Source organism: Phalacrocorax aristotelis, chromosome Z (genome assembly GCF_949628215.1).
Source record: "Phalacrocorax aristotelis chromosome Z, bGulAri2.1, whole genome shotgun sequence".
NCBI lineage: Eukaryota > Metazoa > Chordata > Aves > Suliformes > Phalacrocoracidae > Phalacrocorax > Phalacrocorax aristotelis.
The window spans coordinates 78,460,868-78,474,108 of NC_134311.1; the positions used below are offsets into that span (position 1 = coordinate 78,460,868).

The window sequence follows — 13,241 nt, forward strand, 5'->3', positions numbered from 1 at the left end:
ACCAGAGAGCTGACAGCGTTTCTTCCTGGACAGATCAGATTTTTGTATCGAGGGATTTCTCCGGGGCCTGCATGGGAAAGCACAACATGCTGTGCACACCCTTTACTTGCCATAACGGTGTGCAGCAAACACGCCCAGCTTCCTGGCAGTCAGGTGTCCCACTGTTTGAAAAAGGTTAAGATGGGACATTTGGAGCGTTGACTGCATAGGAGAAGGGAAAACAAAATAGCCTCAATCTCAAGACAAATTCTTGATGTCAGAAGAGTATTTTCTTATGCTCAGCACACAAAGAATGATGGCAGAAAACAAGGAGGGTCCTTCTTTCTGCAACAGCCCTTCTTTTCGTCCATTTAAGCAGGACAGGCAGAAGCTCAGGCTGGTCAATGCTGGCTCACCCACTTCTCTTTGCCATTGCACAGGCAGTGACCTCCCCATCGCTAAAATCTCCTGGGCTGTATTTACTTGCTACCTACAGAGAACAGAGCAGCAGGTGGGATCCATCCTCACACCCTGCCCCTGCTAGCTGACACCACGCCATTTCCACTCGGCCCCACAGATGCTGCAGTACGGCAGCAGGAATATGATTTTCCAGTGCCTGGTGCAAGGTAAGGAGGCCTAAAGAGATCTGAACGCTTCTGCATATGCCATTCCTGATGAATGCCATTGTTTTTCAATCATTTTTTTGAGCAACACCTGAAAAATTAATCAGAAAGTAAATACGTTGCAACATGCATTTCACCTCAAGGACTATTTTATATATATTTCTTTAAGTATCTTTCTGGATTGCAAATCACTCTTTATATGTAACTATACACCTATGTACACCTTCACAGACATGTCTGGGCCTGTTTCTGCAGTCCCTACACAAATAAAATACCCATCCACTTGAATGGGGACTTTTTTCAGATAAATGTGGCAAGACTGGGCCTTTGGTGCATACGTGCAAGTATCCTGCACACACATTTTAAAATTATTAAAAAAATATAGTAGCTATAGATTTATAACTGATCAAAATCTAAACACAGTAAAACAGCACTTATTACAGTATAGTCTATCTAGGTGAATTTACATTGCTTATTTATATGAAGCAAACAAAGGAAAGGAAATGTCTGTGACCCTGTAATTACTGATTAACTGTAATTACAGTTTTGGGTATCCTTTCGTCTGTCCAAAAGTCCAAAAAGATTTTTGCAACTAAAAAGAGGGATTTGCACCATTTCTTTCTGACATATGGATGCTTCTCTAGTGCTTTCCCATCTTTTTGAAGTATCTTTTGCAACAACTCAGACTCCTTTCGGTTGCTTTTGTTCACTTCAATCACCATACTAAAGAAAAATCCCTTACTAAAGAAGGTAACCTTAGCAAAGTAGCAGCAGCAAAGCCATACTGAAGTCACTACTAGTCCCATACTCAGGCAGAATAAAAGGTAAGGGCTCTAGGTACCAGCTTCAGCGTCATTACTCTTATAAAGCTAATGCACAGCAAGATGGCCAACCCCCAGAGACACATTGCTCTCTAAATAGTACTTTCATTACAGCACTTCATTATCAAAGCCCTTTGCACATAAATTTACAAAACACAGCAAAGACAAATATCTCTTTTGCATATTAAATCAAGGAAACCATTTCATCTACAAGTTCATTCTTAGTGTGCTGCATATTTCACAGCTAGTCAGTATGAGGTGGTGCTCACTAACACACGGTATAACTCTAAGACCAAAAGCACAACAACACAAATATATAAAGCTTAAGTACAGGTCCTTCACCTACCCCTGGCTGGTATTTCCCAAGCAAACTCTAACACCTTTATCAAGGACATGAGTTGCTTTTAAAGTAATCAGACCTCTGGAGTCTAGCGTAAAGTTAAGGAAATACACTCTCACATACTGTCCAGGTCACTGCTGGTCGGTAGGGACTTGTGAAATGGTGACCATTGTGCTTCACTTCCTTTTTGATCACTTTATCTGTAGTGTGAGCAATTTTCACAGCTCTCAGCATAGCACGGAAGCTTTTAAAAGAAGCTTTGTGCATTCATGCATTACAAAATCAAAATCCAAGTCCAGATTTGGATTTAAACCCTCACACACACCCCTCCCAAAAGAAGTATCCCTCATATGGAACTGGCACTTAAAACTCCAATCTTTGATCAAAGATCTTGTCATCTAAGTAAGACAAGACAAGGCACTGGACAGCAGCCCAAGTGCTTCAGACTAAGAATTTATGTGAGGAAACTCTGTTCATTTGACTACACCAGCACAGCTGAAACAGCAAACCTCATCCTCCTGTGTTCGCAGTCATACCAGTATGAAAGGGCATATACCAGCAGCCTGCAACGCCACAGTTAAGCAGACAAAATAAACTCCAGCAATATGTGGCACCTTTTCTGCATCAGGAATTTGCCAAGTTAACTGTATCAGCTGAAAAATTAAGCTTGGCATAACTGACAGAGTTACATAGGTAACTTTTTAAAGAATACACCAGCCCTTTTACTATCTTCGTAACATTCTCAACATACAAAAATGACACGTTAAGCCATCTGACATCTTGAAATGCATAATTTTAAAATAAGCATCATAATCCAAGCCACAAAGTATCTTCACTGTATTCTAACTTCATTTCCTGCCAGTACTTATCACAGATACCTGACAGTGTTTAACTCGACCTGCACGACAGTGAATCAATATTCAGATACTCTTACAAAGTCTTTAAAAAATCAAAGAGGAAATGCCTTTTTCTATCTTACACTGTGCTATTTGAAATAAAAAATCAACTCAGAAAATATTACTATGTTATCTCCTTGCTACTCATCCTGAGAAAAGCTTGCAGAAGTGTGAAGAAGCGTGTTTCTTCAATAAGGACTCCAATCTGAAGCTGAGATGGTCACTGTAGGAGGAAGTACACACATTGCTCATGCGTTGGCTAGAAGGAAAACATTACAGTCAATGAGAAAGAAAACATGATCCGCAGAAATACAAGACACAAGAAGGAAGAAGAAAGAAGCTCTAAAACAATTGCACACCATGATTAACACAGTTACCTATTGCTGTGAATGGGAGTTTAGCATTCTCTTCTATCCTGGCTGAAAAATTTCATAAAGTGATCTTGTTTGTTCCTATCACGTCTATCCGCTATATTTCACCAATACTTTGTGACATTACAGAACAAAGACCTCAAGTTATATACTTGCCCTTAAAACTACAATGCTAAAGAGTACATTTTCAAAAATGCCAGAGAAGAGTGCTTTCACTAAAATCTGGCAATGCCCCAAGGTACTCAATTCAGAAACCTATGTAAAGTCATACAGTTTATGCTAAAATTCTCCACCACTGATTCTCCTCAAAAGTTTCTTTTTCATAGTGAAATGATAACTACATTAATGTGCTCTGTTTATCCCTAAACCTTTTGGAAAAGTGCTTCTTATCTGACTTGTTTTCCAGGGCAGTGTATGCCCTGTGACAGAAGAGTTTTGCTCCTCCCACACTGTTACAGACCCAACTCTGCGAGCAGGAAAGATGTTGGTATCCTAGATCTTATGGGATGCAATGCCTTGAGGAAATTTATATCAAACAATTATTGCATAATCTCAGGGTGTAAGAAAACCTCTTACACCATACACAGGCATCGAGTTCCTGTTACACTTTTGCGTCAGAGGAAGAAGTGTCCCTGTCAACAGCAGCTGCAGGTTCCTGTATGAACCCGCAGGATCCCCTTGCTGTGCATGTGGAGGAAGTTGAAGATTTCTGAGGGCATAGCATGAAAACCAGGGCGAGGTTTCACATTGTCGTAGTAGTGGTGAGTTATAAAAATCCCTGAGGGGTTCATGGGGAAGGCCCAAAAGCCAAAAAGGTGGACCTCTTCGCAGAGCTCCAGGGCAGCAGTCACTAGGATCAGTCCAGTGCTAATCCTCTTAGCCCGCACCCCCTGGCCAAGCCAGTAGCGTGAGACATTTATGAGATACTGGGGATGAAAGTAATAAACAGCTTGCTGAGATTCAAAATCATCCAGGACATATTTGACCCGGATTGAGACATCCGTGTTGCGTGTGTTGTAGAAAGCTGGCAGCAGCACGGAAGCGTTCTCGTAGACCTGGAGCACGTCATAGAAGGGTTTCCTCCATTTTTCCAGCTTGTGAAATCTAAAGGGAAAAGGACGCAAGTGATGGTCAGACCAGTGCGGACTCAATCTGGACCCAGCAGACAAGAAACCTCCAATGGGCTTTTACTGAAACATTTCTGACACAGACATCATTGAAAGGCGAATATAATTAGATCTGTAGCTGATGTGTCAGTATGAAATGTAGGGTAAAAAATGCAGGGGATAAAAAAATACATTTTCCCTCCTCTTTTGAGAATACATTCATTAACCAGTGGACAAAATTTGTAGACATTTCTGATCATGTCTCACTTCTCATTTTATTATGAGAAGTATGTCATTTTTCCAAGGTTTGGTTAACTGTATAGTGTGCTACGCAGTGCATGACTGTATGAAAAGTGGCAAATACCAAAGCAGAGCAAAAACATTTCTAAAATTACTAACTGCAACATTTAAAAGAAATTCACAATGCAAGCAAATTATTTTATGTTGCTCAAGAAAAGAAACACATTCCCCCATCAAGAAAGGAAAGCAGGAATTAGCCCCATGGTCCCAAACCTGTCAGCAAGGTGGCATTAAGGTATTAACAAATTTAAAATCACTCAGTCAGTCCTGGCTACAAAGTTTAACTGGCAGATTTTAAAAATACATACGGCACTGTGTGCTGCTTTATTTAAGCATTTAGAGTGGGAAACAGTTTCTTCGACCTTAATGTGTCCAATACATTTGCCCGGGGCTTGCCAGCACACTGCAGGACTTCCAGGGAAAGGATGGTTCTGCTGTTATGATTTTAGCTCACCAGCTTCCCACTTTCTGTCATCAATGTGCGGGTCTAAGTGTTTAACACATTTCTATAAGATGTTACAGATTCCATATACTGAATGACTTCAATTCAGAATGAAATGTATGATTCATAGTGTCAGTTTAAAGTAATATTGGGGGAAAAAATTCTCTGTAACAGTTAGCATTTAATGAAAAGTAGATTTGGAACAGCAGTAGGAGATGAAAATACAAAAAACAGAAATGACCTTTCAGTAATTATACTGGGATTGACAGTCACGACATCCGTCTTTACCCCAACGTCCGTAAAGTATTTCTCAGATATAGGAGGCAAATTGCATCTATAAAGGAAAGAAGTTAGTAAGAAAGTTAAAAAATTCCTTGCACATTTTCAGGACTAGAAAGTAGAATTAATTTAAGCATTTCTTCCAAGCAACAAATCTAGAAACAGATTGAGAATTTAAAATTGTGTCAAAACATGTTGATGGCCAAACTGTGCATTAAAGCAACAAGTTCTTAGGGGCTGTATGAAGACTTCTTTTCTTCCCCACATCTGTGAAAGATGAGCCCTTTTGCAGACGTAGCCAATGATCACTCATTTGCTTCCTTAATAGCGGTTCAGCTATTTACTTTGGCAGTTTAGGATGAAGCCCCAAGGAGAATCAGTCTATAAAATCAAAGACTTCCTCATCAACGGATGAGCTGTATTCAATAATTAATAGATAAACTATATCTATAACATTGGCTTTAACATGCTTTGGTTTATACCTAAGAGGATTTAGAGGAAATGCTCCACAAGAGACAAATCAGTCCAGTCCTAATTAATACAAAACTATCTGCCTCCCTTCCTTTTCCCTTTATAAGTATCTCCCAGGGTGGTGTAAGAGCAGCAATTCTGACTCTACAGATTCACCAGAGGATGTCAAAACTATTAGGACCAAACTTGTGAAAATTTGCAAACCTCGACTTTGCCTGGCCTCCCCTCACCTTGGCCTTGACCTAGATTAATCAGCTCACAAAATTTAGAGCATCCCTCAGGAGATGCTGAAGTTACTGATACGCACATGCACAAAAGCTTCACTTCCATAGGAAACCCAGACCATAAAAAAGCTCCACCATGTGTTATCAGAGGCAACGTGTAGCCTTGAAAGTTTTACACTCAGTTTAAGCTAGCGTTAGATACTTGCTGAGATCTTGAAAACTTTTTGAAGTAATCTATAAGCCACAATAAAAGCCATCACTGTTGACATCCCCGCATCTCAAAAATACTGCTGTGCCTAATTCCCAAACATCTCCATATTTTTTAATATCAGGGCTGAATAGGAGAAACCGTGAATACCACAGTTTGGCTGCCATCATAATTTGTTCAGTCACAAAGACAGGGCGAGTGGGGGAGCAGAGGAATGCACAAAAATCCTTCAAAGACCTCAGACTCAGGAGGTTCACATCTACCTCCCAGAGAGTCCCTCTTTAGAAGGTCAGAGAATTTTATTTTAGCCATCTCATCATTCTCATAAGCAATGTTATTTCCAGCACTTTTTTCTGCTACGTCATGCAACACCCTTCTGAAGTCCTCCAGCATCCTCAGTTCCACCTAGCACTGGGCACTGTGCTCATTAGATTATATTTGAAAAAGGTTTTCAAATATTCGTCTCCAATATTTTAAAACAGTAAACTCCCACCAGGATTAAGAAAGAATGAATTTGTCAAAAGTTATAATTCATTATAAAAACAATACAATCTGAAAAAAAACGTAGTTTTGTCATAGGACTCCAGAAATCCATCCCTACAAAAAGCGTAGTCCCACCTGCAGAAGCACCCAACGTTTCATTACAGATCTCCACTCTGGCCAGTAGATGGAGACAGATAATAACAACTAGTAAGTGCAGTTCACGGGTGTGTATTTTATATATTCTATTGTACCACAATTCATTACTATCAGAATTTATTTCATAGAAAAATCTGGTTGCATCCTGCTGGCTGCAAGCTTCCTGACAATAAAAGATTTCCCCAGATGTCCTGAAGGTTTCACTGAATGTTAGCAGTTCTCCACAGGTAGTTTTTGAAATATTTTAAGGAATTGTTTTGTTAGTGACCAAGATGGTGATTCCTGACAGTCTGATGAACTGGTGTCAGACTGGAAAGTGGATATGTTCAGACTTGACCTTAAACACAAGCTTTACTTAAAAATTGATGGCAGCAGACCTTAAGCCCTTAAACACTAGCACATCTTTGTGTCCTACGTGTTTTGGAGGTGGTGAACCAGGGGGCTTCTTTGCACAAGTACTGATGTACTTATTCATATTTCACTTCTACTTAAGCCTCTGCTTAATTAATTACTGGTAGAAAAGGAATTTCTAAGTTCTGTACCTATCTGATCTGTTCTTTTTATGCAGTTGTGGTAGAGTTCAAGGAAGAGCAACAGTGGTAAAGATAGATCTCCACTGAAAGTTCTTATACATAAGTGATAACATCTGCTGCCCATATTTCCACTTCCACTCAACAGTTTGTCACCTCCATGTGTAACACATACCATTCATTTCAACCATACTGACAGCTGTGATCCAGCACAATAGAAGGGAATTTACAATAACTATTTAATATATGTAGGGTACACTAGGCTCTTAAGAAGCAAATTATGTGAAGCTCAGACTGTTTAACAGATTAAAATAAGACAATAGTTTTCCATAAAATGGGCACAAGAGTTAGACACAAGGGGTCTGAAAATAATGAATACTGAAGGTAGATCAGTACAATTTTATTCTCATTTAATGCCAAATTAAATTACGAATGCAAGGACCCAAAATCTGACTTAATTTTTGCTGGTATGCAGTCAGAGAAATGCATTGATTTATGCAGTTATTCTAAACTGACAGGAACATATCTAAGATCAGAAAATAGGCCAACAGAACTAAAAAGATTTTTCATCTCTACAGAACATGTCATGAATCTCTGAGCTACCTGTCATATGGCATGACCTGAGAAAAGAGCTTAACAGGATTTAGAGAGGGATTGGTCATGCATATGAATAATTGTGATGAGTTGACCCTGGCTGGATGCCAAGTGCCCACCAAAGCAGCTCCATCACTCCCCTCCTCATCTGGACAGGAAAGAGAAAATATAATGAAAGGCTTGTGGGTCCAGATAAGGACAGGGAGGTCACTCAGCAGTTACTATCATGGTCGAAACAGACTCTACTTGGGGAAAAGTAATTCAATTTATTACCAATCAAATCAGAGTAGAATAATGAGAAATAAAAATGAAATCTTAAAACACCTTTTCCGCACTCCTCCCTTCTTCCCAGGCTCAACTTCACTCCCGATTTCCCTACCTCCTCCCCGTGAGCCACGCGGAGGGACAGGGAATGGGGGTTGTGGTCAGCTCCTCACACACTGTCTCTGCAGCTGCTTCCTCCTCAGGGGCAGGACCCCTCACACTCTTCCCCTGCCCCAGCGTGGGGTCCCTCCCATGGGAGACAGCTCTCCACGAACTGCTCCAGCATGGGTCCTTCCCATGGGCTGCAGTTCTTCAGGATCTGCTCCAGCGTGGGTCCCTCCCATGGGGCGCAGCCCTTCAGGAACAGGCTGCTCCTGCATGGGTCCCCCATGGGGTCACAGGTCCTGCCAGAAAACGTGCCCCAGCGTGGGCTCCTCTCTCCACGGGGCCACAGCTCCTGCCAGGAGCCTGCTCCAGCATGGGCTTCCCTCGGGGTCACAGCCTCCTTCGGGCACCCATCTGCCCCGGCGTGGGGTCCTCCACAGGCTGCAGGTGGGTATCATCTGCTCCACTGCTAACCTCCATGGGTGCGGGGGCACAGCCTGCCTCACCATGGCCTTCACCACGGGCTGCAGGGGAGTATCTGCTCCGGTGCCTGGAGCGCCTCCTCCCCCTCCTTCTTCACTGACCTGGGTGTCTGCAGGGCTGTTCCTCTCACATATTTTCACTCCTTTCCCAGCTGCAATTGCCCAGTGTTTTTTTCACCCCCTTCCTAAACATGTTATCCCAGAGGCGCTGCCCCCATCACTGGTGAGCTCAGCCTTGGCCAGCAGCAGGGCCATCTCAGAGCCGGCTGGCACTGGCTCTGTCAGACTTTGGGGAAGCTTCTGGCAGCTTCTCACAGAAACCACCCCTGTACCCCTCCCCTACCAAACCTTGCCATGTAAACCCAATATAATAATAAAAAAAATCTTTCCCATATATATTAAGAATTATAAAAGTGCTACAAACTCCATTATCCAGGGATGCAAGTCTTGGGACACCCCAGCCTATGCAAAGCCTGGATAACTCCACACATGGAGGGAGCACAGAATGAAGATACTCCACCTGCAAAGTTATTCAGGTGTCTCTGCACATGCTGGAGTCTACAGCACTGAACACTGTAACTTGTATTATCCAGCACTTGAGCTCTGCACCACTCCAGAAACACACCTCTGAGGCTCATGAGCTGCACAGCATGGAGCTATTAACATCTGGCCAAGCTGCTTGTCACACAATAGAGGCTGTACCTCTGCTTCAGAACTGCCCCGGAAAATTATGGCCACATTCAAGGGACACTGCTTCTGTGCTAACGTCCACGGAAGGATAAATCACAACCTGAGTAACAGGGGATTTCCTGAATAACAACATTAAACTTTGTTGGTAAGTCAATGATTAACCACAGAGAGTTAGGGAGAAATAATTCCTCAAAACATAGTTTTAAAATAAATATTATACAGCGAGGTGTTTTTTCAAAACTTTGAATTTTTTGCAAGAAGCAGGCTTGATATGGCCAGTTTGGCAAATCCCATGTTTCCATATGGGAGAAAATAGTCTTGCACTCCTTTATTTGTCACTAAAACAGACAAAAAGGAAAATTGTGCTGTGGTGATTACCGAAACACGAAGTCTGCACTGTCAATCTCCCGGCCACATCTGCTGTTCTTCAGAATTCCTCCGTTCCCAACCACCGCACATTTCTTAAACTGGGAGCGGTGGTACGGCATATCCTGCAACATCACAGCAAGAAAACAGATAAATATCATGAAACATGGAGGCAACAAGTCTCTCTTTTACTTTTTCTTGTTTTTTCTTTTTTTTTTAAGCAGCTGCATCTTGCTGCAGATGCACTAATCATAGGAAGTTGACACTGGTTCTGGCCCACAATATTCCCATGGTGTACATAACTGGATGGTATTGTTTTCTGTGTGATTAGAGATAGTATGGGCAACTAACTCAAAGGGGAAAAAGCAATAACATGGTTTTGTCCAGACTCAGTAATGGAAGAAATCATTTTATAAACTTGCTTTTCCTTCTGATTCCCACATGAGGGTATGAACCATAAAATCAGCATACCCCAGGCATTGCCTTCTGAGCTCTCTGCAAACTGCTCACTCCTGAGGCTCTGATGTCCTCTTCTGATAACTCTTCACAGATAGCTCTAGAGCAGCCACTAAAGCCCAAGAAGCCTCTCTAAGTCAGACAGCACATTACAGATATTTATCAGAACCTAGCCCAAATTTTAGTACTAAATGTACTAATAGTATTAATGATCATTAATTAGCGCTTGTACTACCAGCAGTGTCTAGAGCCTTTGGTCATGCTCCTTTCTGGACTTGTGTAGCACACATCTTTCTGTAATCTTTGGACAAAATTCTGTCTCCATATGCAGAAATGCAGAAATGCAGCTGCTGCTGCTGAAGCCAGAGAGTGAAAATCACATCTCCGAGAACAGAACTGGGCCGTTAGGGTGAGAGGGTTGTGACGCAGAGCTGATCCGCACTACATCTTATGAATATGTAAAGGTGTGCTTATATAAGCATGAGAGCGCTCGTTTTTGGTACATACATATTTTATCAATAATTTCATACCACAATCTACAGAGAGATACAATAGTGGCATGGCATTTCTAGGTGACTATTCCCAGGATCTTTCCATAGCATTCATAAGCCGTGAGGCAAAAGGGCATCCAAGTACACCTGTTTGGGAAAAGCATCAGCTTTCTAACAGAGAGGCAATACAGAGTTGTCCATGCTTTTGACAGAGATTTCTTAACACAAAATGCTTCAGCAGGCCTGAAAGGGAGATCAGAAACCAGTCTCTATACTCAGCACAAGGCTCTCGCCTTTACAGTCTTGCTCCCATGCTTTTAGCTCTTTATCTTCTACATTTGCCATGCTGCAGCCCTGCTCCTAGGCAGAGGGTGGCTTTGGCCACATAGGTGCTGCTCCGTGAATCCCAAAGGCACTTTGGCCTCGGATAGAGCCTGCAAAGCATCTCCAAGGCATACCGGGATAAATACAACAGCAGCTATAGCACATTCCTAGCAAAAGCGTAGGCATCTGGTCTTTCATGCGTGCACCTGCGCAGTCAGGCAGCATTTTGAGGATAATACTCCTGGACTTAGATGTATCTATTCTTTGCACGTCTCCAGACGCCAAAGTGCTTTCCTAGATCTGGGCCTTTCCCCTGCTCTGCCCCAGTTCCCCATGTGCACGTTTAAATAACAGCACTACCCTACCTCATAGCAGTACTCTAAAAGCAAACAGATTAAAAGTGGTTAGGCCCTGAAGACAAGGTTAATGACACAAATCTAACTACTTAACTTGAATATTTTTCTGACTTTCTGAAAGGGGAAAATTTCAGTTATCCTCTCCAAATATGCCTTTTAAATACAGTAGGTGTGCCCCATGATAAATCAGTAGTCACATAAGACCTTTTCTGCACATCAGTCACTATGTGCAATGGGAATTGCCCACTGGTTATAACTCTGAATGACCCTCAGGTCAAGGATTATTTGCTGAAAAGGTTTTGAATAATCATTATGATGAATATATTTAAAAACTGGGCAGCCTTTTCACAGATAAGCTGCAAACAGAAATAAGTGTAAAACTAGTTAGTTATTGTGAATACGAATTATAAAATAATCAGGCTCATAAAAAACCAGACCTACCCCAAATGTTGGATTTATTGTGTGTGACTATTGTACTTTTTAAAAGTTCTGAACAGTAAGTGCCTCTTTTATTCAGCTTTCTTAAGTTGTTTCATTAGCCACTTTGCTGCTAGGTCAGTAATATTCTGCAGGAAAATATATATATATTTTGCATGCTAGAGCAGGTGATTACTAGAAAATAGGATAATCAGCTAAAATATCATACCAAAACCAAACATTTTCAAAGTATAAGCAATGAAGTTTGTAGAAAAGTCAAACAGCCAACTGCTAAATGCTTGGCTATAGGATAGCATGTAATGCAGCAAGTAGAGTGAAGCTGATTCTGCAAATGGACAGAGGCATGAGGCACCTTCGGAAACATTTTGAAGATTTCTTGGTTGATATGGAAGATTCCACTAGTCTCCACTTCATATTTCAGTTTAGTTCCCAAGGGAGTGTTTTTCTGGGTGGTGAACAGAAAGGCAGGGGCATTGCAACACCTTGACAAAGTAGACCTGTAAAATGAAAAAGAGAGATAAGATCAAGGAACTGATAGCATGCTTTAGGATTTGCAATTACTTCTAACAAGGCATTTTTCAGCAAAAGAAACTTTTTAGCTGTAGGAGGGGTAAAATGGTGGTTTGCTGGATTTTCCTTTAGAAAATTTCAGATTCAGTGAAATTTTCCTTGATTGAGGAATTCAGGGGAAAAGAAATAAAAAAAAAAAAGAAAACCAGAAGAAATTAGATCCCTGTACCTGTCTTTTCTAGGCTGCAGGAAATACATGTGTGTATTCTGCCCTTCTCCAGACCCCAAAGCTGAGCTTCTGCCCCAGTATCCTGGAATAACCATCCTAATGCATTAGTTCCTCCCTGCTTTAGAGGTCTTCCACTTTTTGTAAAGTATTTACTCATCACTGGGCAGGAAACACAGGGTTTAAAGCATTAATCTGGGGATGTGGAAGCTTGGCAGGGCAGGGACTTAAACACAGCAATACCTAAAGACACTACCCTACTTACCAGACTACTGTGGACTACAGCAAGCTTTGATTATAAAAAAAACTTTTAAAGGTCTTAGTTTTTCCTTTGACCTTGCATATGCACATGAGGAAGATGATGTGGCCCAGACAGATGGGTGCCAGGCAGACTGGTCATGCCTCCAACTCCAAAATCTCAGACAAATGGCCAAAATTTTCTTTGCCGCTGAGGCAAAATGGCCAGTATTCCAATGTAAACAAGAACTGGTTTGAAATCTCAAAAAATGGGACTCTTGGCATAAGAGAAAACCTGTTCAGCTCCGATAGGAAAATTAAATAGGATAAAAGGGTCCACTTCTTAGCTCCTATCTTTCCCTAAATGCTTTTGCCCTTTTACTGGTGGAGCCAAAAGCCTGGACTTCAGCTTACTCTTACTAAAGAGCCAGTTTGTTTCTCAGTCAAAGCATCTTATACCTTTAGAGAAAAAT

The 13,241-nt window shown here is 41.5% G+C and overlaps 1 protein-coding gene across 3 annotated transcripts in view; it reads right to left on the minus strand.

The window, feature by feature from the left end:
• Window positions 1-602: 602 nt before the first annotated feature.
• ST8SIA5 (ST8 alpha-N-acetyl-neuraminide alpha-2,8-sialyltransferase 5) overlaps window positions 603-13,241 on the minus strand; it is a 68,915-nt gene continuing 56,276 nt past the window's right edge. For all 3 annotated transcript variants that reach the window (XM_075078939.1, XM_075078940.1, XM_075078937.1), the window contains 4 exons: window positions 12,148-12,292; window positions 9,743-9,855; window positions 5,120-5,212; window positions 603-4,134 (listed from right to left, as the gene is read on the minus strand). In XM_075078939.1, the coding sequence (XP_074935040.1) occupies window positions 3,666-4,134; window positions 5,120-5,212; window positions 9,743-9,855; window positions 12,148-12,292 (820 nt within the window). In that variant the 3' untranslated portion in view covers window positions 603-3,665. The remainder of the gene's footprint in view (window positions 4,135-5,119; window positions 5,213-9,742; window positions 9,856-12,147; window positions 12,293-13,241) is intronic.